This window comes from Eptatretus burgeri, chromosome 10 (assembly GCF_056783735.1).
Source record: "Eptatretus burgeri isolate ZD-2024b chromosome 10, Ebu_testis_v1, whole genome shotgun sequence".
NCBI lineage: Eukaryota > Metazoa > Chordata > Myxini > Myxiniformes > Myxinidae > Eptatretus > Eptatretus burgeri.
Genome location: NC_140970.1, coordinates 98254495 through 98282485, shown reverse-complemented (window position 1 = coordinate 98282485; position 27991 = coordinate 98254495). Strand labels below are relative to the sequence as shown.

At 41.3% G+C, this 27991-nt stretch overlaps 1 protein-coding gene and 1 pseudogene across 4 annotated transcripts in view; both read right to left on the bottom strand.

Moving 5' to 3' along the window:
* The window catches only part of MANBA (mannosidase beta), a 68690-nt gene that overhangs the window by 10863 nt on the left and 29836 nt on the right, over positions 1–27991 (bottom strand). For all 4 annotated transcript variants that reach the window (XR_015062698.1, XM_085899570.1, XM_085899573.1 and 1 more), the window contains 6 exons: positions 25242–25414; positions 25036–25146; positions 22632–22783; positions 10837–10954; positions 5799–5885; positions 3764–3931 (listed from right to left, as the gene is read on the bottom strand). Coding sequence is in view for 3 of the 4 variants with exons in the window: in XM_085899570.1 (XP_085755696.1) it covers positions 3764–3931; positions 5799–5885; positions 10837–10954; positions 22632–22783; positions 25036–25146; positions 25242–25414 (809 nt within the window). In the remaining variant the exon portion in view is untranslated. The remainder of the gene's footprint in view (positions 1–3763; positions 3932–5798; positions 5886–10836; positions 10955–22631; positions 22784–25035; positions 25147–25241; positions 25415–27991) is intronic.
* On the bottom strand, positions 4347–4487 carry LOC147019240 (signal recognition particle RNA; annotated as a pseudogene).

The window sequence follows — 27991 nt, the reverse complement described above, 5'->3', positions numbered from 1 at the left end:
AGGTAACATATTGTGTTCCGATTTAGTTATCGCTTGGTTTAATTTTGGGCCAAAAACATTTTTTGAGCTGAGATGAGTCATTGTTTGTGTTTGCATGTACGATTACCTCCCGTAACGAGCCTTTTGTAGTTTCTCGCACACCGTCAATTGGAGTAATCAGACCAGCATAAATAACAAAGCAAAAATTAATAATAAATCGTCAACAGGAAATGACACACGGAGATCCTGTAATACGAGATCTACAAGACCGAGTAGACACAACAGTTAATAATGGTGCCCAAATGTAAAACGATGGAGAAAATTAATCGGATCAAAAGGCAGAGAAAGGCGAAAAGAAATTGAGTTGTTATAAAGTGCGGCATCTGTGGGCCACCACTACACCACCACCACCAATCAAATGTGTGGTGAACGCGAGTCAAATATCCGTTCAAGTGTTCCTGCTCCGCAAAGTGCAAACTTCTCATTCCAGTTCCGTGATCATCAAATTGAAAGGATGGAAAAAGCATTTAATGTTTGGATCGAGGACCAAACTGAAAAAAAGATGACCGAGTGGACCAGTGATATGGGAGAAATCATTGTAGATTTACAAACGTTTTCACGAGGCACGCAGGACCAAAGGCTCAAGTTCAACCACGGCTCATTAAACTAATTGAGACGAAGGGATTTATGCTGGAGCAGGTTTTTAACGCCAAAGAGATGGGATTATTTTGGAAGAGGATGCCAGCTCGTACCTTCCTCTCCAAGCAGGGAAGATCTGCTCTGGATCAAGATTCCGAAGCATAATCTTACCCTTCCTCAATGTGGCAATGCAGCAGGCAACTTTGTTGGGCTCTTGATGATCCAACAACCATCGCACATTCTACATCCACATCGTTTTAACCTCCACACTCCCCCTTACAACAGCATCATCATCATCATCATCATCATCATCATCATCATCATCATCATCATCACTGAGTTAAGTCTTGTGTTTTCTTTTTACGGCAGAGAACAGGACGAACAATTACGTAATACATTTACCCTCATCCTCCTTCACTGTTTTGGAATACATTCAAAAGGTAAAAGTCTTGTGTGTTTGTTTAATTTATGCCGTATTCATTGTATTCACATGTTTATTTCAACGTTAACATGTTTTATCTATATTTTCATGTTCATTTCAATTGTGATGTGTTCATTTCTGGCTGCTGTCGATCTTCCTCTACATTGCCTCGAAGCCCAGGAAATCCATCCCCCCTTGTCCCATTAACCCTTGGTTTCCACGATCGCGGTTTTAACTATTGCGACATTTTCCAGGAACCTAATCCCCGCGAGAAGAGGGTTTACTGCATTGCAATCGAGTTAGTCACCAACGTAACTTGGTGAGTGCTAGGTCCAATTTCATCCAACCTGTGTATTACCAGTCGGTTCACACTTGAGGGTAAATAATGAATTTCTCGAATTTTATTGTCTATCTGCATGCAGATATATGTTGGGTAATTGTCCCAAATAGGATGCAATTTCAGGTCAGCAAGTTTTCACAGAATTCATAATGACTCGATCTGGAATAAGTCGCAATGGAATGAACACTTGGCATTTGATTTATTTGGAATAAATGCAAATGACAGTCAAAAAGATTGTTATGCCACACACGCAAAGTGAGAAGAGGGGTTAAGCAATTGGTTCATGTCTGTCCATCCGTCTGTCTATCTGTCTGTCAACAAATGTCAGTTTATCATTAAGGAATAACTTTTGAAATTTTATGTTGTATTTTGAACATGAATCGAAAAACAAACATGTATTTTATCTGGCTCTGAATTCATCCTGATTGGGCATGCGCAGAGAGGAGTGAGCATTTCTTACCCTGTCTGCCTGGCAGTGAAACAAAATTGAAAATCATTCCAGACAGGAAACTTACCGTTTTTAAGGACATCATAAAGGACACAAACACCCGGCATTAATAACTAACCTAACGTGTTAGATAAGGTGGTGTAATAGACACTGCATCAATGGTAGTAAAACGGTGGTAAATGCCAGAATGAATTTATTTATACCACTTTTACAATCTTCATCTTATTTCCATTGAATTACATACCATAACACGAACGAACACACAAATCACCTTCTTATCACTTCCAAGAACCTCCAATTTTGCAGAACTTGGACATGATAAATAGGGTGGTGTTCAATCGCATTAAACTTTCGGAATTTTTTTTTTTAACGATCTTGAAAGTAATTGTTTTATTTAAATTTAAGTATATACTAGAACACTGTGTGGGGTGATGGGTTCTATGAACTATCGTTTCCTCTGTATTTGGTGAACATGTAATGCCGGCACGAATGAGTTGTATTGTTGATGTCGTTGTTGAGAATCATACCACTGCTTTCTTTTTATACCCTCTTCATTACAAAAGAGGTTACTAAATTGTGTGTATATTACTCACAGCAAAGGTGCGAAGAGAACAAACTGTTATTTGATAAACTGGATTACTCAAGATGAAGTAATTTTTTCTACATCTGTAATTTGAATATATATTTCAAAGTTCACTGAAGAATAGTTGAACACTTCCTCAACAGACAAGTACAACCCTTTTAAAGAAAGATTAAATATAACATCAAAGGAATATTTTATATTGATGGAAATTATGATAGCATAATCTTTTCTTCTTTTTTTATTTATAGCTTATTACATCAAGTATATACAGTATATATATATATATATATATATATATATATATATATATATATATATATATATATATATATATATATATATATATATATATATATATATATATATATCGTGGAACTATTTTAGAATAAAACCCAAAAGGTTCACCTTAACTATTCCTGAAACCTTTGCCCCAATGTTTCTCAAATTCAAAATAAAGTAATCACAACAACATTGCAGTTTATAACAAGACAGAATATTTAACATTGCAGAGCCTCACAGGCTACTTCGGTGACATTTTACCAATTCCTCACAACTAACCACTGAGTGCAATCCCCATATAAATAAAATTTTTTTTAATAATTCCATATATGTATTTGAAAAGCAAATTAGAACAAACTATACAATATTCCAGTAGATCTATGTGAGCAAATATACCCTCAAGAACACGTGCACTAAATTGGACAATTTAGACTCGTAAAAAGTGTCCAAAACCATCCTTGACCATGTTTTGTGGAATGTCAGTCAAAGCTTTTAAATATGTTTTTCCCATGACCACTTGAACGATTGACACAAACTTTCAAAATCGGAGCACATACCCAGGGAGAATTTTATTTTAAAAAACAAAGTTACGTGATGATTGGATGGAAAATGTGGCCGGCATTCCAAAAAGTCTGTTTTCTGTAGGCATGGGTTGCAGATGTTTCACGTACTATGAATAAACGATCACCTCATCGTTAACTTAGATAACTGTCAAACTGTCCCCTTGGCTGCCAGGCAACACTCGTCGAGCCTGCAGACCTTGCAGCACAACTCAAACCACAGGTGGTTCTGACAAACATCTTCAGTAATGAATGTGGCTAACTTTGACATAATCCACATTCAAGGTTAAAAAAATAATAATCAAGTTGTGTTTAAATTCAACCTTTAAAAAGCAACGGTTCAATTAAACGAATCTGTCACACTATCAAGCTGATTATGTTAGATTTGAGAATTAATTATCTATATTGAAGTCAATCACCATGCGGACTCACACAGACTCACTAATAAACCGATTACAATAGCCTCTCCAGTCTGAGGGAACAGGCAAAGCTTCTCAAGGCTGCATGAGCTCACCTGTAATATCACATTCCTCAATGTTGCAATGTAAAGACTGATGTAGTCAGAGCGATAATGAGGTGCAAGGTGCAGAGGAATGTCAAACCAGTTTTTTGCCAGTGCAACCTCATTCTCATTGTTTGAGACCCACATCACAATAGAAGGATGAGAAGACAGCCTAAGAACCTGAAATTAGAGAAAGGGGAAAAAATTCAAATATACAATCAACTCCACCCAACTCATTAAGATGAACATAATCATTCCATAGATTACAAGATGGACAGAAACATTTCATGATCCATTGGAAACTAAAATATATATATATATATATATATATATATATATATATATATATATATATATATATATATATATATATATATATATATATACATATACATATATATATATATATATATATATATATATATACATACATATATACACACACACACACATATGTTGTTGTTCTTCTTTCGGCTGCTCCCGTTCAGGGTCGCCACAGCGGATCATCCGTTATGATCCGCATACTGATTTGGCACAGGTTTTACGCCGGATGCCTTTCCTGATGCAACCCTGGTCGCCTCTTATGACACAGGGATAAGGATTGGGTTTCGCCATGATTCCGGGCTGCCCTACACCCTCTCATAGCGCGGTCCAGCACAGAGCTCCCGTCATCAAACGACCCTCCAACCCAAGCCTCCGAGTAGCCGGATTACAGGCGCACGCCACTACACCCGGTATAAAATATATATATATATATATATATATATATATATATATATATATATATATATATATATATATACATATATATATATATATATACATACATATATATATATATATATATATATATATATATATATATATATATATATATATATATACATATACATATATGCTTCACAGGAGTTTTTATTTTTAATTGTCACAATTTATTTTAAAGTGGTGGTTCGGTGGTGTAATGATTCAGTGGATGGGTAGTGCATGTCTATTTACGATTTGACATGAAGGAAATTGTCCATTTTATCTAAATCTGCAAGGTTTGTTGAGGTGAGATGTATATTCTCAATGTTAAGTCGAGTAAAAAGGTCGCAAGTTTGTAATATTGTTGTTAGGCTTTAAGGTGTGTTGAAAGATCATGAGAGTTTGAGAAATAATCGTGAGGGTAAACAACTTCATATATTAAACTATCTCAGATGAACTAGCAATTTCTAGTGACATGTGGTTATAGAACCATTATAGTGATTCTGAGTATGTTGTAAAGGTTGGGGATTCACAAAAGTTATGGTTCGGCGAGGGGGAGAGGGAGGGGGAGAGGGAGGGGGAGAGAGAGGGGAGCCAATCATAATTTGCTTTGCTCTGTAAAATGCTGTGAAAACATGCTACGTGCATCAGTTGTGCTTTGTTTTTTAAAAATAAACACACACATTTTGACATCAATCGATTAAAATATATTTGGGTTTTTTGAAAATAATCTAAAAAAAATTTATTCGCTGGAACCTGGAATTAAAAAAAGAAAAAAAAAGATAAATCGGAATGGAAATGACTTGGGGGTTAATCATTAATTAGTTATCTCATAATGAATGTTTGTTTAAGTGTTTTGGAACCCCCAGTTAGCAACGACCAGGATTGGATGTCAAGGAAGCTCTGTCACCCTTGCCTCCCCCCTCCCCCCTCTGACTTTTCCTGCTTTTCCCTCTGTGATTAGCATACTTTATCATTCCCCATTGTCCTTTCTCACTTCCACTCCACATTTTGTGTGGACATGGCTGTACCACGCGTGTAAATAATGAACAGAAAAGAGAAGGTACATTCAACTCTTATTTACCAATTAAAGGAAATAATTAGTAATCCACCAATTTACAAAATTATGACAAGTCTGGAATGCTGATTGAGTTTATCGAAGTAACCAGTTTCTCAACACATGCAAAAACATATGGACCGAACGGATGTTAACCAAATATTTGGGAAAAAATTAGTGTTGCTAAAAACTGGAGCAAATAAGGCAAGTTTTTGATTGACTATCATGTGACTGGTGACAACTCACCTGTTGGGAAATCTCATTTCGAACTGATTCCAAGAATGTGGGTTCAGCTGGGTACAAGGCACATGCAAACATGAAGTCCTGAATTACCTGCAACACAAGAATCCATTCATGTTTTTCACATTGGCAGATCTGCTCACTCATGAATGACAAAAATGCAATATTTTGTTCCAAAAATTTAAATAAACCATAAAGCATGCTTTTTCAAATTTATAGGACAACAGAGGCACTGCTTATTCTTTCATACAACTACTGAAAGTGAGAGAGCTGTTATGAGGTGAACTGAGTCGTGTGCAGCCAGTTTCGGGACTTCAGGCTTAGATGTAGTCGTTCTTGTTCTCGGCAGTGCATTGGGAAGTCCGACACAAATGGTCTGCAGGCTGGATTCCGTTACAGTCACATAGAGGTGTTTCAGCCAAGCCCGAAATCCACAGCAAAGATTGGCCTTAAAACGTCGCACTGCAATTGTGTTTTGACCGCATTTCATGATAATGCAAAGTCAACAGATTGTTAAAATTATAGCTTCTGAACCTGGAGTCACATTGCAAGGTTCAGCTGGCTGCAAATGGATGGGTTTGAGGGTAGAGGAGTAGCAGCCAGAATCCGAATCCTATCTAGGTTCCCCCTGATGGCGCCGTCTTTGTCTATTTTGGTTCCTCATGAAACTCCAGTGTTGTATCTGGTCAGTTATTTGAATATGATGTACACACAGCAGACAAAGTGCCACATTCAGGTATGTCTGATTCAGCATGTTTCTTCCAACCATGTTTTCTCATTGGCGTTTGAAATGTGTTTCTGCTGCATTTTGTTGCCTGTTGTCCAGACCCATCTCTGCTCCTCAAGTTTGTGGTAGTCCATCGACAGAATCAATTTGTCCGTAGCCTGATGTCCGTAGCCTGATGGAGTACTGCTCTCCCCTCTGGGCTGGTGCTCCTGCCTCCCACCTTTCTCAGCTTCACGCTGTCGAAACCAGGGCATTTAAAATCATCGGCATCTCCGGCAATGAAGCTGAGTCTTTGGGCCTCTCACTCAATCACCGCAGGTTGGTCGGTGGTCTTTCTGTCTTCTACCGACTCCTCTCCAGCCTTGCCCCCCCTGCTCTCTCTGCGATTTGTCCCCACCACATTTCCACAGGGCGCACAAGGTCCGCCAACAACCCCCTTCTGGTAAAACTACGAAAATCACGAATCACTGCTCATCTTCACTCTTTCATTCCTCTTTTTTCCCGCCTTTGGAATAAACTTCCTCACTCTATTCTTTCCCATTCTTCCCTCCAGGCTTTCAAAACAGCTGTTCACCACCACCTCTTATCTTCCCCCATCCAAATCCTCGATCTTTTCTATCCCCGATAATCCACCCAAGCCCACTTCCTTCATTTCTCCTGCTTTCCTTCCTGAAAGTCCCTGAAATGTCCATCTTCTCTTCGCCATGTTCCCCGTCCCATCCCCATCCCTCTCCCTTCCACAGTTCACCTAATGTGTCTGTTCCCCACTGTTTTGTCCCTTCCACTCCCGCCCCTCTTGTCTCATGCCTCCTTGCTGTGAGTTGTGCGTTAGCTCTCATACGAGCCTCGACCAAGGTATACAAAAAAAAAAAAAATTGCTCATTATTCCTTCCCCATTTGTTACCTTTTCCTTCCTCTACCTCACTTAATGGCATTTAAATCGAATTTGCCTTCTTGACCTTGCACCGTTATATTTTCCCAAAAGAGAAAAATCCTCCCCATCAGTGTTTCAACTCTACAGGTGACATGTTTTGTACTAGCGACTATCATGACCTGGAGCACAGCCACTCTACATGAGCATGTGGTCATGGTTCTCTTTTGAATAGATCTTTTTTTTTCCGCAACTACCCAAGCTATTGCTATTGCTTCTTATCCTTGATCCTCTTGACTCACCCTCATAAATCCCTCATCTACGCTCACCACTCTGCCTTCGCACATCACTGCTCCTCCTACTATCCCTTCCACTCATTGTGGTACTCCCACCCTCTCTGTTTTTTATCCCATAACTACTCGCCCTCATCTCCGCCTTCCCTCCCACATACGACTGCTTTTAACCATTTGCTTTTGCAATATCTAAGGCCTCCCCTCCAATCAATTAGTCTGACCTCTCCTGAAAGGTCACTGGATCATCTCCTGATGAAGTACGCTTTAAAAAGAAAATCATCCTTTACAATTACGGTGCAGACATCTCATCTCCCTTCCTGGATATAATCACTATCACCCTGACTCATCTGCATCATGCACAACACCCTCCATGTCTTTCTCTGCCTCCCCAACTAATCCCCCCCCCCCCAAAACAAGCAAACAAACATTGAATGCATAGGTCTCTTTCAAGTGACCTTTTGTTAATTTTTTTTGTTTGTGAGCAGTGAGCCTGGATGATGGGAATTTCACCATTAAGTGGGTTACTGTCAGACAGTACGCATCCTACAGAAAGCTGGGGTGGGGGGGGGGGAGATTAAGCATGGAAAATGTAGAGGGTGTAGGACCAGTAAGGAGGTGATAGAAGACAGAGACCATTGACCTGTCTGCGATATGAAAGTGATAGGCCCAGAGACTTCCTTACAGGAGATTCCAATGATTTTGAAGGCCTTAGTTTCTACAGCATCCACCAGCTGAGCAAGGGGTGAAGCAGGGGTGTCAGCCTTGAGGGGAGAGCAGTATTCCAAGCTGTGAATGAAGGCCTTGCAGGGAGATAAAAGTGAGGATGTGCCAAGGAAAGACTTTGCACAACGTCAGATGCCCCATCAGCGACTGGCTTTAGAGGCTAACTTAGATATGTGGTGAGGCCCAAAAGTCTGAGTGCCGGAACTTTTTCGAGAGGATTCTTATGGATGTTGATGGGAGGGTTCACCTGACAGTCTTTTTGGAGACAGACAGTGTGAGATTTGTCAGGATTGAAAGACATATATATATATATATATATATATATATATATATATATATATATATATATATATATATATATATATATATATATATATATTTTGTTCCATGGCTAATATTCTCCCCCCCCACCCCACCACCACCCTGTTTGAAAAAATTGGTGATCATCCCAGCCCTGTTTTTTTATTTTTTTCAATGATTTTTCGGATGTATTCACACATACACACAGATAATTCCCTTACTTCATATAGTAGGATTGCCATATGGAGATTTCATTGCACCCTTCCCTCCAGGGCATCAATGCAAGTGGTGCATGACCATCTCACGTCACATCCTGCCATCCCTTCCCACAATCTTTTCTACCCGCATTAATCCCACCAAACCCAACCCTCTTACTTGCAGATTTATATGTTTCCTTCCCTTCTCTCCTCTCTCTCTCTTTTCGAGTGTGTTCTTTGCCCTGCTTATGGTGTCCAACTGTGGTCCTACTGCCCCACTGTCAGAGTGTTGCCATTTTACCTTCTGGCTCTTTGCTGTACCATGAACCTATATTTTGTACAAATAAAAATATATGAACAAATAATGCAGCAATTAAGAAGTGGTGAAAAACCAAGTTTCCCAGGATAACAAATTTGACACCAACCAGTCCAGTGAAGGTTAGTTCGTGATATCATAACTCTGTTGTAGAAAATGAAAACTATTGCAAATTCCAGCACCAAAGTAAAAGTCCATTCAGCAATATGATAAATCAGTCTTTGCTCTGACTTAACCACAGGTTGTACATGGAAATTAAACAGAATATTGTCAGCCCCCACCCTTCATGGGGAATACGTTCATGAAAAATGCCGCGAATGGTCTAGGCCCATGGAAGAGCGATTACATAGAACAAATCAGGACACAGCATAACAAAGGGAACAGCAGGAGAAAGGGGAAACAAGAACAGCAGGATGGAGGGAGAAAGTAGTCAGAGACAGACAAATAAGGGATGCAGGTAATGATCTTGGGTAAGGGAGAACGCACTGATTGGACAATATGGATCCATAAGCGAAATTGTGTTTGACCATTTTGTGATTTGGTCAAGGTCTGAGGAGAGTGAAGAGGCTGCTGCCTGCTGATCAGAGGGATGAGAGATGTCACGACAGAGTGGAGTTATCCTCAAAGAGATAAAGAGGATTTTCCAGAGAGTCAGTAAGATCATTGATGAAGATTAGGAATAAAATGGGGCAAAGAACAATGCCTTGGGATACTCCAGTCTTGGACACGGAGAGGCGATGAAAGAGTTCTGTTGAGAGCCACACGTTGACTACAAGAGGGGAGCAAGTCAGTAATACAAATTGTCCCAAAACCTTGAGATATCTCCAGAAAAATGGCCCTAATCTCATGTTTGACATTGATGGCCTCCACCATTGTTGGCAGAGTCGAAGCAGCATGTCCAAAGTCGAGTGACCAGGTCTGAATCTGAATTGATCTGAGATGAGGCTGTTGGAGAAAAGGAATGATTTTAATGTCAACTGTGATGATGGATTCTATGACCTTGCTGATGATTGGAACTAAGCTAATTGGTCTGGAGTTAAGGAGATCTGTTTTTGCACCTTTTTATATAATGCTGTGATGTTGGCCAATTTCCAATTTCCCAGGTGGACCAAAGAGACCAGTCCTGAAGTGTGCAACAATAAATAAATGAATAAATGATTTTAAAAACCCCAAGACGCAAATGTCGAAGCAGGTCACACTTTATGACCCGCAAATATACGGGGTCCACAAATAGCGGGGTCTGACACTATTAAACTATTTTCTTCGATGTATTTGGCTTTGTTTGCCTGTATGTTCTTCATTGGTAATAAATATGGGTTCAAAGAGAGTTCAACTACAGATAGAAGCAGGTTCACAGATTGACAGAGAATAATCTCAGGGGAACAGGAAGATGAGGACATTGCATAGGAGTGGATGAGTGGATGAGTGGGAGGAAAAGAAAAAGAAAATTAGAGGGTGGGAGGTGAGTGGGGTTAGCAAGAGTGTAAGAGAACTGGGGTTGATATGGGAGACAACAATGCTCTTGAGAGACTGGAGGGAGGGGCACGACTCACAAGATAGACACAGGGAGTCTGTTCAACAGACAACTTTATTCAGCAAGATAAAATGTAAACATACCATGATTCCCAGTTCATCGCAGAGTGAATAAAATATGCTTTGCTCATAGATTCCACCACCAAACACACGCAGGGCATTCATGTTTGCATCCACCACAGATTGCAACAAGTTCTGAAGCCTAAAGGATGGTGGGAGTTCAGGGAGGTGTCAAGATCAAGTACGAGACAAAAAGTAACCAAATAACAATGACATAACCCTTTCATCAAACCATTACACATCAATGAAAATAAGGTTTGAGAAGAGATTTCCCATATAGACGAGGCTCACACGACAGAGATTCTGAATAAAATCCCAACACATTTTGATATGAAGCAGAGAAACTTCATATTAGATTTAAAGGACAAGGGATTGAAGAATAATGCAATGAAAATTAATCAAGAGAGGAAGCAGAAGTGGGACACATACAAGACAAGCAAAAATAAATAAATAAGCGTCTCAGCTCTGGGGGTCGAAGTACCCTTGAAGTCAACCGAGATGTAAAAAAAAACAAAAAACAACAAGGAAATTAAAAAAAAAACACTGGAAAGAAGAACAGGATTGGAACTATATACAGATAAGAAGTGAAAAGCATCAAAAAGGGTGATGCAAGTATGATGCTGGACAACATTGGATATGGTGAACACCTGCTTAAAAGCGGAGAGAGAAACGGACTGTGCACTTTGGTTTCATAATGAGAAAGACGCATCATCATCAAAGCTTTACCTTTACCTATACTGCATCCGAGGTGAAATGTGGGATGCAGAAGCACTGCCCCATAGTCGAGTGCAATACGTCTTTGAATTAAAGAAAGTCTGAGCTGGGAGTCATGTGCAAGCAGAATAATGAATGAAAAAAATTGAGATATTTGTGCAGAGAGATATCTCACTAACTGCATCACTATCGTGATGATCATTCCATTGACGATGTAAATATGACATTATTGCATTATGCAGGATTAAAAGTTAGGTCGCCTGCAGGTGATATTTTATTGTGTCGTCCATTATTCATTTATACAAGAGTTTTACCCACAATACCAAAAATATTTTTTTCAGTAAGAAAATATTTTCTTAAAATAAATAAATGTTTTCAAGCCACAAGAAAAAATTATCTCATGGGTTTCTTCTTTCAAAATAATATTTTCTGACCAAGACAAGGGTTCATAGAACACCCCTAACCCCACGCAGTCCAAAGGACATAGGAAGGGTCATTTAAACTCTTTCTTTGCGTTTTTGAACAAATATCTATATTTCCTATGAGCCGCCATTTTGTCTGAATCTCCATATTTCTTGATTGGTTGAAATGGCATAATATTTTGTCTAAGTACTGCAAACTGGAGGTTTTTGGAAGTGGCAAGAAGGTGATATGTGTTCTAGTGTTCAAGTATATAATTCAATTGAAATAAAATAAAAGTTTTATTGGTTGTAGGAAAAAAAAAAACTTTTCGGAAGTTTACCACCGTTGTTGCAACCTCTTACATGAGTTTTTCGTGCCTGTTTGTGTCTTTTATGACATCCCCAAAAACTGCACGTTTCCTGTTTGGAATGATTTTATTTTTAATGTTGTTTGACTGTCAGACAGACTTAAAAAAAATTACCGTACCTTACTCCTCTGTGCACTCGAAACGAGACAGCACAACTTGCCAAACTCGAGACAAGACTGCTAAAATGCAGGTTCATGTTGTTCATGTTGTTCATGTTCTGCATTGTTCAAAATATAACATTCAAGTTAATGTTAAGTAGATCCTCGATCATAGACCGACATCTGCAGACAGAAAGAAAAAGTCAACCAATTTAATCACCGTGCTTTTCGCTTCGCCCGTGTGGGGGTAACAACTGCTTTTGGCAGTGGACAATCTGCAATAACAATCAGCCGACAGGCAAGCCAAATACACATTTGCATGCTAATGAAACGGAAGACCAAGAAGGAACCTGAAGAAGTAAAAAGCAAAGATGGAGTCATCAGGAGGAACCTGGATCGGATTCGGGTTTCAACCGCTATTCCACTACCCTCAATACCCATCCAAGCGGAGCCAGGTGACCCTTGGAGAAAAAATTTCTGCAAGAATTAACTTCTCCTTCGAGAAATAGATAAAGAAAGAGAGGAATAGAGAATAAAAGATAAAAGAGAATAAAAAGCAAGAATTAGAATGAATAAAGAGAATTGTGCAAAAAACAATAGAAAGAAATGTGAAAGGAACAAAGATGTCGGGAAGAACCCAAACAGATAGATTTCAGCAGTTACTCCCCAGGTTCAAACGCAGCAACATGTACAACTCATTATGGCGCTTTCAAACTGGCAAGTTGGTTCAAAAAAGGGACTGAGAGAGGAGCATAGTAAGAGAGAATTTAAGGGGATGCAACAATAACAGTTGGAAGATTTGTGCAGTGGAAGAGAGGGTTTAGTGGTTGGACAGTCACAACAGTACAAATGTGAATGTGGAATCTGAAGGACAGAAGTTGTATCCAGCTTTAAGTTAGTCCATGTGGCAGCCGTGAGGTACAGCAATTTTATGTTAGCCACTCTGGCCAAATTCCAAATTCCTACCCCAATCAGCCACAGTCAAACCTCAAGCCTGGCCAGCTGGTTTGTGAAAGGCTTCAGCCAATATATCTCCTAAGACCCCTTCTTCCAACCTCACAAGGTGGGATAAGTTAGGCCATTAAAACTGTAATAGTAGAGATTAAAAGGCCTCTATTTCACAGCCATTTTGTGTCATCACCTTGAAAGAATGGAGAAAGGAACAGGAATGGATCGTCTCCAAAGATGGCTAAAGAGGTAAAAATGAGAAGTGGAAGGATGAAAGGATAGGACAAAGATGAGAAAATGAACGTGCAAGGTGTTAGTCGAGGAACATAGGTCGTGCTGCATTTTTGGTAAAACAGAAAACGGATGGAGCAGCTGGAGCCAGACTCTTGATGAGACAAAAGGTAGAAATGTAACGCATCAATCGGAGATGGCTTGGGAATGGAGCATATATGGCCTCCCGGCAAGAGATCCCAACAACAGGCAAAGATCTGCTTCACAGAATCAACAAAGTCCAGGTACACCAAGAAGCCCACAGTGGAGAGTCAACCAATTCTTCAAGACGTACATTCATGATTCACATTGCTTTTCAAAAGAATATTTTTAAAAGTCATGGTATGACTCAGAAGCTCCTTGGACAACATTCTTGCAGATATTGGTTGTAAAAGAAGAAGAAACCAGGAGGTTGAGCAAAGTGGTCGTTCTGAGAAATCTCAAAAAGGATCACAGACCCTTATCCAAAAGGCACAGTGTGCAGAACACTAGTTCTGATAGCTGGCTGAAGACTCTTTTTTTATTTTTTAAAAAAAGTAGAGTGAGGTATTTTCGCCAAGATTAGCCATGTTGACTTGGCCACTGCCGCATCTCTTTGTAAAAGATTTACACTGAGATATTTGTCTGAAACTTCATTCAATACTTTTTGCATGATGGTTGTCTTTGCTGCCTTTCCAGCTATAAATGTGCATTTGGCAAATTTGTCAAATCACAGTTCCATTTTGATATCTGAGTAACTAGTTTTAGCTCGTGTGCTATTTTGTTTTGCTCAGCATGAAAAGTTTGACGTCATCCATACACAGCATGAGGAGTGGCTTTGTTAATTTCTTTGTATGCCCTGTTGACAGTTTATTATACTCATGTCCTTGGTTATGGATCATTTTTAAAAGAGGGTCCAAAGCTTGGCAGAGAGGAATGGAGAGGGGAAAAGTCTTTTCTTTTTTCTCAACAAGAGTGAGGCTCTTGGATGAGCAAGGTTAAAATGACAGTGGGGTATGAGACCATCATTTCTGAGGAATGTGATCATGCTCGCGCTCGATCACACTCCTTATTTTGAGTTTGGGTGCATTATGGATCGCTCTCCTCGAAAAATAAATAAAATTGCATTCATAGTTGAGGCTTGTGGAAGAGCTAGTATTCGTACACTGAATGGATCAGGATGCAACAGGACAACAGGAACAGTTAAGAGAGGGGGTGGGGGAGGGGAAACACCAACAGCAGAGATGGAGGCCAAGATAGAGACAGACTTGGACAAACAATGGGTGGATGGAGGAATGGGGGCAGAAGAGGATGATGCATGGTGTGGACAAGACGGATACAGAAGGAAACCTTCAGACAGGAATACTGGAAATAAAATAAAATAAAATAAAAAAACAGAAGGAAACTCTCAGGAGGGGAAACTTGGTCATTGGCCGAATTCTCCCGATATTTCCATGGCAAATTTCGCAAGCTTCACAGAATCCACCGGTAAACATCACCATATGTGGCAAGTTGAATGTGACAAAAAAAGCGGTTGTTAGGAATCGAAAGGGTTCTATAATTTTATTTATTTATTCAACAGGATCAGAAATTGGAAATGAAGTGATACTGCGTGAGTTCCTTGGCTGAGATGGGAGAACCTGCCAGAAGAACAATCATCTCTGCAGCACTTCATAAATCTCGGCTTTATGGGAGAGTGGCCAGACAGAAACCACTCCTGAGAAAAAGGCACAGGACAGCACACTTGGAGTTTGTAAAAAGTCACGTGAAAGATTCTGAGAGCATGAGGTAAAATATTCTGTGGTCTGATGAGACAAAAATTGAACTCTTTGGGATGAATGCAAAGCACTACGTCTGGCGGAAACCAAGCACAGATCAACACCCATCCAACACCATCCCTACTGTGAAGCATGGTGACGGCAGAATCATGTTTTGGGGATGTTTTTCAGTGGCAGGAACTGGGAGACTTGTGAGGATCGAGGGAACAATGAATTGAGCCAAATACAAGCAAATCTTTGAGGAGATCCTGCTTCAGAGTGCAAAAGACCTGAGACTGTGGCGAAGATATACATTGCAATAGGACAGTGACGACCCCAGCATAGAGCCAAAGCAACACTGGAATGGCTTCAGAACAGTAACGTGAAAGTCCTTGAGTGGCCCAGCCAAAGCCCTGACTTGAATCCCATTGAGAATCTGTGGAAAGACTTGAAGATTGCTGTTCACCAAAGTGCCCCATCCAACTTGACAGAGCTTGAGCAAATCTGCAAGGAAGAAAGGGAGAAAATCCCCAAATCCAGATATGCAAAGCTGATAAAGATGAATCCAAGAAGACTCGAACGTGTAATCACTGCCAAAGGCACTTCTACAAAGTACTGACTCAGGGGGTTGAACTTATTGACGCAAAACATTTCAGCTTTACATACTTAATTGCAAAAATTTCTAAAAATGTTTTTTCACTTTGACATTATGGGGCATCTTGTGGAGATCAGTGACAAAAATGTTTGCTTTAATCCATTTTAAATTCAGGCTGTAACACAAAATGTGACAGAAGTTGAGGGGTATGAATACTTTCTGAAGGCACTGTAGGTGACAAACATGTGTTGGACATGGCAGCTGCACTTGTTGTACACAAAAGAATAAGAATCCTTTGTGAATCTTTGTGGAACTGATTATGGTGTGAAGGTTGTTTATTACAGTGTACAGGTATTCTACATATGAATGAATGACAAGACAAGATCATGGTGTATTCAGTAATATGTCCATGTTATCTGTGTACCATGTCTTTTCTTGACTGCCTCTTGATGTGCGTGCACGAGCGATCGATTGAGAGAATCACCATGTTGGGCTGCTTGAAGGAAACCAATCCGTCGCTGAAATCGAGCCCTGATCGACCAGCAAGGAAGCTTTGAAGGATGCGAACATCCATTGGAGACACGTGTCTGCACGCTGCACTGCTATGCGAAGTTAAAGACGTCATATTCACAATCCTCATGCCCTCCCTACAAGTTTTTCTTTCAATATAAAATGGCCAAAGCAACACTTAAAAGCACTTTCAGCTGACAGGCATCAAGATCGGCCTCAGCGATCGAGGCAGTGTTCTGTTGTTTATACATCATCCAAATAACTGTGACGCTCTCAAGCAGCCCTTTAACGATGGAGGTTATGCATGTCCTTGCTGTTATTTTCGACGATTTTCTCGTAAAATTACGAGTTGGGCAGGCGACCGTGCCAGGTTTCTGTGAAGTCAGTGAGAGCATGATAGCGGAACGGACAGCATTAAATATTCTGCCGTTTCGACGTGTGGGAATTCCCGTTTGATTTTATGAGCATGAAGTGGGTGAGGAGGGGTTGGGGGGGAGCAAAGATGGGTCAGATTTGGAAGGGGAGGTTGAGACTCTGGGGAAAAGAAGGAGGTTGAGGACTGGAGGTGGGGCAGAAGGTGATGACTTATGGTTGCAGGAGTAAAGATGGGACAGAGTTTGGAGGGAGAGCTTGAGGATTTTGGGCGGTGGACTGTGGAGGTGGGGTAGTTGAAAAGTTGACAGAATTGCAAATGCAAGTCCATTCACAATAAAAATATCATTGGTCACAGGTGTGTGTGTGTGTGTGTGTGTGTGTGTGTGTGTGTGTGTGTGTGTGTGTGTGTGTGTGTGCTAATCTGAAAAATAAAATAAAATAAACTACAGTGGAGGGGGTGACACAATCACCCTACGGTTAATGTAGTAGTTTTGTTTTAATGCCATATGTTCAACAAGTGAATGTTGATCTTGTCTGTGCATGACCTTGTGGGAGGGTGGAGGGTGTTGCAATAATTTACAGATATCTGAATGAGATCACGTCGAGGAAAAATAATGTACATGCTCAAGTCACATTAAAATACCAGTAAATTTCCCTTAATTTAAAAGATATTCAAAAAGCTCAATTTACTGAATGGAAATATAAAAAGTATCATCTGGTTTTTGAAGGGAAACCCAAATGCAATTTCTTTTTTTTTCCTGAAAACCATTGAGAATCATTAATCACAATCAATTGAAAGGGGAAAAAAAATTGAAATTATTTTATCAATCACTAGCAGTAAAGCCCGGCATTGCTTGGGATTTCTTGCAAATTTCCTGAATAGCTGCTGAAAGCCACAATAAGCGTAGCTCCACCAATAAACAGTTAAACGCTTACTACCTCATAATTGACGGCCCTAAACCGTGTAAAGACTCTTCGATCCGGACCTGTATGGTACCGTAGAAAACGTAGGGTGAAATGATGTATTGACAGGCGGATAAAAGGGGGAAGTAACACGCAAAATATGAGTTAGGTTTTCAGAACAGTGGAATTGTTCTCTTGGCGAACTTGCAACCACAGAAGTGAGCAAAGTAGTGCAAATTGAGCACGAGGCAGTCCTCTTTTCTGCCATTCGACAGTGTACATATCACACCTGACGGGTCCGAAAATCTGACCATTTTTAATTAAATCGCACAATTAGATCATGCCGATGGCAGTACTTCTGACATGAAAATAGCTCACGCGTAATCTCCACCCACTTTGGGTTACACGTAAACGTAATGAACAAATCGGGCCGACCATAGTGCCTGACATAAGTCATAGCATCATGTGTACGTTCATGCATGTATCGTGGACCACCTGTAAAGGTTGACGGAAGGATGCAAACAGTGCCTAAGTTTCGAGGGTCGACGTCGTTCTTTACACCATCACGCAAATGGATGTAGGAGTCCAAGCGCAACTGTTTTTGATTGAGTTTGATATAACACAATCTCTCCGATTCCATTTTGGCAGCCATATCAACTGCAAATTGATGAAATAGATCACGCGACCTGTGAAGAGGGTTGAAATCGGTAGCCCTTGTCATGAAGCGGTAGGCGTAGTACGCCATGCATGACACATTTTTTGACGTCGAGACAGTTGGATCACTCGGTTCAACCTGAGGAATTCCGAAGCGATATCCGTCTGCACCACAAGGGAATAGGAGCGGATATTGTAGGGCTTCATATGACCAGTGCGTTTCATTGATTCGTTGAAGAAGGCTATCGCGACTGTGCAAAACAATGTCCCGCTTATTACGCTGGTCCCCATGGAGGAGTATGGCGACCTCGTTATATGAAGGGGCATCGTATCGGCGGGCATGCTCCTCCGCAGGCCTCTTATCCGCGTCAATGACAACGGAAAAAGTAGGGGATGGGGCTGATTTTAAGGCGCACTTAAAACTCCGAACGTAATTATTTTTCTCGTGCAGCATGCGTTGCAAGCTAAGCAGCACATCCCTGTCTAAGGTGCCATGTTCTTCGTCGTCCTCAGGTGGAGGGAAAATATTAATTCGTGCATCGGCCTGTTTGTTGGAGTCAGCAATGAAGTAAATCTGCAAAAACGAAGGTTTACAGTTTTGCGAAGGGAGCAACGACCCGATTAGATGGTAAACCTGACCCTGAACTTTGAACGTAGGCATCCAACCCCCTTCCCTAACAACATGTGCCCTGAAAGAGGTCATTTGGAAGGCACTGTTATATTTCCTGATGAGCTTAAGGAAACTATCTGAAGTCAATGAAGACTCCTCAAGCAGGTCCCTTAAAGGCTGTGGCGGTTCCTCAAGTGGAGGTAGACTGACCTTACCGTTGGAGCAGCACATCCCTGGCGACTCCCCACCCCACTTAAGGGCACAACAAAATTGGCAGGTGAAGCGCATCTCACCAATTTGTATGTCACCATGCATGGAATAGTTAACTTCGGCCTCGTACTGAAAAGCTTTTCGAAACCAAAACTGTTTGTTTGGGCACGTGACGCCACGGATGTTGTCCCGCCATTGACTATTACCGTCTAACCTTGCGCGTCACTCTTGTGGAGTCTCAGTAGACCGAGAAAGAGCTGTTCCAGAAGCGTTCCTGGAACGACGAACCGCCTGCTGTTCATCGCCCTCTGAAGCCCTGGAAGCAGCTGTTGCAGCAGCGTTCCTGGAACGCCGAACCGATCACTGCTCAATACCCTCTAGAGCCCTGGAAGCAGCTGTTGCAGCAGCGTTCCTGGAAAGCCGAACCGCCCGCTGTTCATCGCCCTCCGAAGCCCTGATTTCCGCTGCGCGCAGGGCATGCTGTGAAAGTCGGGCAGTAGTTTCCTCGAGCGACTAGTTTGCCCAAGAAACCCTTCGAGTCGTGGCTAATGCTGTCCGACGCCCAAGACAAACCCTCTTTTTAGGCGGCATTATCGAAAAAGGTAAACCAAGATTGAAAAGAACTACGGTTTTTGGAACAAAAAAAATTGTCGGGTCGAGTACGACTTAGACGGGTAAATTTGTAAGTTGGGGTTTATATCGAAAAAACAATATGTAAAAAAGGGGGAGTGGTTAAACGCAAAAGTAATAACTCACGGATAGGAAGTGTAATGTTAGTGTAACCGAACGGCATTTGAAAATCAGCCGAGCTCAGGTTTGTTCCTCCGAACGTTAAAGAAACGACGTCAGAACGGGAAACAGCAGAAGCACAATCACAATAAAAAAGGATAATCGGTAGTCCACAGCACTAAAGATGCGACCGGACAATAGCGGAACAGGAGAAAATGTGACGTTTTTCCTCGGCATAGCCCGACCAATGACAAATGAGTTGCATCCCAAACCACACGTGAGTGGTCGGTGCAAAAGTAAAGCTAAGGGCAATGACCTTGAGCAACCAATAGGACACGCGCAATGAGGTCATGCACAAAAAGCTTTCACGCGTGCACGGCGTGAACTGCATGCACTGGATCGATTTCGTCATCTTAACGTTAATTAGCGTTTATTAACTGCATGTATGGGATCGATTTCATCATTTTAACGATAATTAACACCTTAAATTTCTCGCATGCACCATAAGCACAATACACAAATGCAGTGTATGCAGCAGAAAAGGTAGGGAGGGCGAGCAATTAAAAAGAAATTGCGTTTAAGCTTATTTGGGGAGTCGAGTGGGAAGTGCAAGAATGAAATTAATTATCGATTAGTTCTGCAATCAGGGATTTTTCGGCAGTGGCGAAGCGGAGGTAAACGGCGCCCGGGGCAAAGTGGAAATTTGCATCCCCCCGTAGGCCTTAAACTTGAGTGGATTTGAATGGAAAATCCCATAAGGGATATCGATTTATCGATTTTTTTCGAATATCGGAAGTGTTATGGAAAAAATTTATAGCCCATGACCTAAGTTGGACCAAAAGCCATAATCGTACCAAATTTGAATGGAATCGGTTGGAGTTTGTGGAAATGCATAACGACCATAAACACACACACACACACACACACACACACACACACACACATCCTCAGTTTTATAGATATAGAGATAAAGTATCGACAAAAGCCCAAGAGCATCGATTTTCAATTTCGCCAGTGATGTCACATGTGGAATCCATACTTATCCGAATGCCGGGTTACATCGAGAAACAGTGCATGTCGAGCTCGGATTCCGATCCCGATTCCACCATCATTAGCAACACTGAAGGTTTTCATTCTGTTGAAACTGATCAGTGGGATTTTGAAGAAACTATTGGAGACAAAATTAGTAATGGAAACGCTTTCGAAGGAATTGTGGAGTCGAATCGTTTCAAGCGATTCAGAGTAAGAAGGTGGAAGTGTTCGTGCAGATAAAAACGCCGGTCACATGATCACTTCAGCTTGGTTAGGTTTAATTTTCTGTTAAATTGATGGTTTATTAGGGAGGGATTTTGTATTTATTGATAAATCAGTTTATGCATTACTCGAGCAGGAATACTCGTCATTGCCCGACAGCACGGGCTCCGCCCAGCACACTCGGACATCACGGACAAATGTTTGTCCCACCAACACAGGCTGACCAGGTGTATTGCATGCTCTGGGATCATCCAGTTTCATACTTTTCCTGGATGCCATTTGTGTCCGTTCCGTGTCCCACCGTGATGTCCATGAGGTGTCGATGTACCTCCCCAGTGAAAGGGTATTTTGGAGGGGTGGGGGGGGGAAGAAGGTGGAGGTATGGGGTGATGATTGTGGGCAGGTGGTAATGGATATTGTGGGTGTGGGGGTGATTGTGGGGAGATTGTGGAGAGTGGGGGGTGATGGTGGGTATTGTGGTGTGATGATTGATGGAGGGATTGTGGAGGGGGTGGTGGGACCCTGAATGGTTTAGGACCTGGGTCAAATCATCTCGGTGAAGTAGATGATACATACATACACTGTAAATCCACTGTAAATAGATGGTGGTTCATTTGATTTGCAGACATTTGTGTTGATAATAGATACTTATTTTCAGGTGTTCTTGAAGTAACTGCCAGGTAATAGCAACAGGTGTTTGATTCACCGCTCAAATCGCCCGTGTCCATCTGCTGGTAGCTGGGTATAGATGGTGTTACAGTTTCAAGTGACGGTTGTTTCCTCCATTTAATCGTGGGGATGGCATCCTCTCTCAATCGTGGCGGATAATCACTAGACCTAGCCATCTCTGTTGTTTCATAACAGTGCTCTTTAAAATGTTCTCAGCACAAAAGCAAACATTTTGTCGGCTCGATCCACACTTGCATCGATCCACACATATTTCGGACAAACTTCGGGCGTTTCAGCCATTGGTGGAGTGTGAAACCATCTTGGTTTACATTACTATACAAGCATGAAGGACGCATCGACTTGGCATATTTGTGGAAATATCGAAAATTATTCACCGTTTGAGATAAATTATACCACGATGTAACCTGGAGAGAGCACAGATCCGGTGGTCTCTTTCCGTTTGATGTCACGGCTAATCTGAAGAAGAACATTGACTCTTCATCAGAAATTTACCAACTCTGTAATTTGGAAATCTGAAAAAAACACATCATATCTATTTTGTACAGTATCAAGGGATAGATGAGCACTGAGGTGGTCTGAGCATTTTGGTTCCCCTTGAAGCGGTTTTATAAGCTACATCATTTTCAAGATATGTGACGAACAAACTTTTAAAACAGGATCTTCAGATGGTCTTTTGGTTGCTTCCTTTACCTTCAATAAGTGCCCTGACATGAATCCACAAACAAACATACAAACTGTGCCCAAACCTCCTTACCGTGGTCTTGTGACCCGCTCAAGGAATGAATCGGCAGGAACCCAGTTGGCACCACGAAGGAAAACAGGTCGGCCATTAATCCGCAAGTAAAAACTTAGGCCGGGGGAGCCCTGCACAGTCTGCTGTACAAGCTCTACTGTTCTGAAATACACCTGAAATAAAGCCAAGAAATACACAGGTACGAGGTAATTTGTACAAAGCATTACAAAATGAAAAGCCACTACAAGAGTAACCTCCACTATTTTCTGAGGCAAGGGTGATTATTTGTGGATTGGTAATGGCAACATGTGGTGGCTCCTGATTAAATTGATGTCACAGCTGCACAAAGCATTATATTTACGAGCTGAAGGGCCCATCTGTGATGGCCACTGATGTTTTGTTCTTCTCAAACAGCTTCCGTGCAAGTTGCATTGTATAATGTTTCAAATCGTTTTTTGTGCACATACTGTATATCTCAACAATTGAATTCCAACTTCAGTTTCCCATTCACTTCTGGGCTAGCGCACAAAGGCACACACACACACACACCACCAGGGGGATGCTGTACATACACACCCACCCACACACACACGATAGCTACGTTATGGTAAGATTTCCAACATGTTATCATTACAGCATTGTGTAATTGGGTTTCTGATGAATGAAAATGGCAAAGTGTGTAAACTTTGCGTGTGTTGCGTAAAAAAAAAGTGTGTAAACCCCTTCAATCACAATTGCAATTCAAAAGGTAACAAGAACAGCACTCAGTGGAGCGCACACCTCCACCAGGCTGAACAGTTTACGTGTTGTAGCCCACTGACATGCCGGATCTACATCTGGACCTGAACCAAAATCGAATCAGCTTGTTCTTGTCACTGACCTAACTCATCCACCAAGTTTTATCAACCTGTTCACAACTTTTTGAAATATTATGTTGTATATCATTTTGGGCTCTCATTTTGAAATATTATGTTATATATCTTATATATCATATCACTCTCAATGGTGAAGAATCACGTTTAAAAAAAATAACATAAAATAAATAAATATTATTGTATCTGGATCCAAATCTTCACCAAAATCGAAACAATTAGTCCTTATGACACACTCAACATGTCCACCAGGTTTCATCCAAATTAATTCTTAACTTTTTGAGATATCGTGTTATACACAGGGTGTTTCAAAAAAGATCGAATCAACTTTCACTTCCTGCCATTTGTTTTTTGACCTCTACCGTTTTCCTTTTCAGGGTTTGGTGGTGTTAACGTGGCATTCGTTTCCTGGGATTGCTCGCTCCGTAGTTCAGCTATACCATTCACAGTGAAGCAAAAGACAAAAGTGGTAGCGCTGTGGTATGAAACTAAATCATATGTCGACACCGGCCGGAAGTTTTGCCGGGAAGACGACCTCAGAACACGTGATGGACCCACAAATTGTGCCATTCAATGTATTGTGAAACATTTTGAGCACAAGGGAACAGTGCACAACCAGAGCAAGGGCAACAGTAGCAAGCCAGCATCAGTAACCAAGAGTCAAGCCAACATCGACGCTGTGCAGGATTCTGCAGTGGACAGTCCCAAGAAGTCCCACCACCAGCGCTCCGGGGAGATAGGCATCAAACCAACATCAGTCTGGCGTATCCTCATGAAGGAATTGAAGCTTTTCCCATACAACATCTCGATCAGGCAATAAACTGAATCAAGATGACACGAGAAAGACACTTGATATATGCAATTGGCTCAGTGACAGGATGGTGTGGTATCCAAACTGGATCAACCTGATCTGATACAGTGATAAAGCCCATTTTCACTTGAACGATGCCATCAACAACCACAACAACATTTTCTGGCAGGTGTCTTCAAATGGTTTAGTCTCATACCACAGAGCCACCACTTTTGTCTTGTGCTTCACTGCCAATGGCATCGTTGAGCTACAGAGCTGGAAATCCCAGGGAACTAACACCACGATAACATCACCAAACCCTGAAAAGGAAAACAGTAGAAGTCAAAAAACAAAGAAATGTCAGGAAGTCAAAGTTGTATCGATCTTTTTGAAACACCCTGTATTGTTTTTGGCCCAACCACTCAATGGTGAAGAATCACAATAAAAACTCTAGTATCCAGATAAAGATCTTCACAAAAATCAAAACAATTCATCCTTGTCACACACCCAATCTGTCAACCAAATTTCGCCCGAATCCGTTCATAACTTTTTGAGACATCCTGCTCACAGATAGACAAACAAACAAACAGGGGTGAAAACACAACCTCCACCCACTTTCAGTGGCAGAGGAAATAACGGCATGGGTTCATGATATTAAGAAATGGATATATTCACCAAATATAGTCACCATCCATATATGTTGATGAATTAGACAATGTAACAACAAAGCAACAGTGAGACATCACAGTAACAAAGACTTTACCTTGACATTTCTCTGGATAATGCTGCCTTGATCCAGTTTGAATATCACTGTAACATCATAGCCTGGTCGGTCTCCCTCACCTTGAGGCCACCACAGCTTGACAGAGTCATTCTGCCATAAACAGGGATAGCATAGTAGTTTTTAACCACAAAAAGAGAGAGAGAGAGCACTCCCAATGCCAAGAGTGGAGTTCATGGTGCTGTTACCTGTGTGATAGGGATAACAAAGTCAATCCGTGATACAGATTGTGTGAGGCTGAAATTGTGACAGACAATTGTATCAAGTGCTGGCACCTCCAGCAACAGACTTCCTTCCAAGACCGGTGAAGCCACATCAAACACTGCAACCACAGCAACCTGCCAGCCCTCAGGATGACTCTCTGCAACAATCACCCATGTAGCAATGCAAGATCAGTGAATTAAAGAATGATGAATATTTCAGTGGTAATAATCATACTTCAGTAGCAGGGTTTGAGGTGGTTGTGGTTGTTGTTTGTGTGCTTCTTTTGTGTATTATATATTTGTCTAACAAAAATATTACTAAATATAAGTGTGTGTTCCTTCCGTGTCCTTCATGCTTTATTCGACGAAAGGGTTCCTGTTGCCGTACCATTGGAACAGGTACATACAGGTCCTGCTTTTTCCTTTTCGCTCCCCAAAGGACAGGCTTGTAAAACAGGCACTTTTATGATTAAACAGACACAAATTTTTGTTTCAGGTAAATATGGCACTTTCAAAATGACGGAATCTGCCTCAGATTGTTCGGCGAGCAGGTGCAAAAGTCCCTCGTAACGAAGTTCTTCAGGGCAGCCCTGAACGTTTATCACGCCTGCCAGATAATGATCGAAGCACGGAATGACTGAAAAAAAAACCTTTAAAGAAACCGAAATAACTTGCAAACAAACCTATGAGAAATTAGTGTGCCTCTGCACAATTAAAGATGTGGAGAACTTCCTGATCACCTTGTCCAAAAAGTTGATATGTTACAGTCCGTACTGCAAAACTTCCGACGATGTGGGCCATGAAAGGCCGAAGGTTCGTAGATGTGCACGCGTTCTACCGAAACCTTCGTGCTTCTTTTCACACCGATGGGAAGGTCTTATCTCGGGATTGTCAATGCACAGGGTAAGTTTAAAATGATGATATTTACTATTTCTATCAATAATGTGTGGATGGAGGGGGAGTGGGGTTGGTGGGAGTGGAAGCTGTATGGGCTGTGAGGGATGTTGTAAATACCGGTATGGATTTTTTTTGGTTCAGTTCCGGGGGTCACAAGATAAATCATATGACATTTTTGCATCTATAGGTGAAAGAAGTGTGTGTGTGTGTGTGTGTGTGTGTGTGTGTGTGTGTGTGTGTGTGTGTGTGTGTGTGTGTGTGTGTGTGTGTGTGTGTGTGTGTGTGTGTGTGTGTGTGTGTTTTTTAACCACGGTCACCACTCGCTAATTGTAATGGTATGAACCAGACTCCTTTCTTCCACGGATATTTCTGTGATTCCGATTTTCATTCAGGAACACAACAATTAATTATTGTTAACCATCCTGAAATTGCCATACTTTCATCTAAATGCTGAAAATTACATTTAAAAGACTATTTGAATCGCAGATTTTAAGCTCATAACGACAGGTTAAAAGTGTCCATTGAGCAGAACTGAGTAAATGTGAACACACACACCATTGTGAAAGTGCTGTATTGATCATTAGGTATGCAACAGTATCATTATATTATTCTTCTGCAACAGAAACCCCACATAATAAAGTGATGAACACACACACGCGCGCACACACACACACACACACACACACACACACACACACACACACACACACACACACACACACACACACACACACACACACACACACACACACACACGTAGTCTCCATTAAGTCAAGGAAGATAAGGATTTATTTATTTATTTTAATCGCCATTAATCATCGGTCTTCGTGTGCTGGATCTCTCCGTTATTATCCCCTGTGCTGGTTCCCTTCAACTTAAAAAAAAAAAAATCTAAAAAGCTGTGCGTGCGTCTCAGCTCCACAAAACCACATCACAAGCGATCACCTTCAAATTACAGCTGTTCCCACAATTTGTATTTTTTTCAGAAACGTGACAACATCTTCATCAAGATTACATTAAATATTCAGTTAGGTTCAATTGAATAATTTCCAAAATAAATATTTTGGCCAAGTTGGAGCTCAATGATCATTGAAGAAAGTTATTAAAAACTTTTGTAAGATTCCAAGAAATCTCAAAATTTAATCAAGATGAATATAGCCCTTTCAAGGGAGTGGAGAGATGGGTGAAACATCTGCAAAAGAGATACAACCCTGGATATGCTGCTTCTGTTCTCCAAACAATGCATGGAGATCCTCAATGCCAACATGAAATCAGAGCGTCTACTTAGACATATCGCGTGCCTTCGATACGGTCTGGCACCCTGCCAGGCTCACCAAACTCTCTTCCTATGGTATCCAAGGCCATCTCCCCTCATGGCTCGCTGACTTCCTCTCCTGTTGCAGCCAACGTGTGGCCCTTCATGGAGTTCTCTCATCCCCTCTTCCTGCCTAAGCTGGAGTTCCTCAAGGCAGTGTTCTGGGCTCTGTTCTTTTTCTGGTTTTCATCAATGATCTCTCTGACTGGAAAATTCTCTTTATCTCTTTGCTGATGACTCCACCCTCTGCCGTACCATCTGTCATCGCTCAGATCGGCAAGCAGCAGCCTCTTCACTCTCTGCAGATATGGATATAATCACAAACTGGTCCAACACGTGGAACATGTCTTTCAATCCAGACAAATCTCACAATCTCACCATGTCTCTCCGAAAGGACCGTATAGAACCCCCCCCCCCCCATATACTTTCTCAACAATCCTCTGGAAGAAGTTCTTTCATTCAAGCTTCTGGGTCTCACTATCTGCCATGATCTTTCCTGGGAAAGCCACATTTCCAAGCTGGT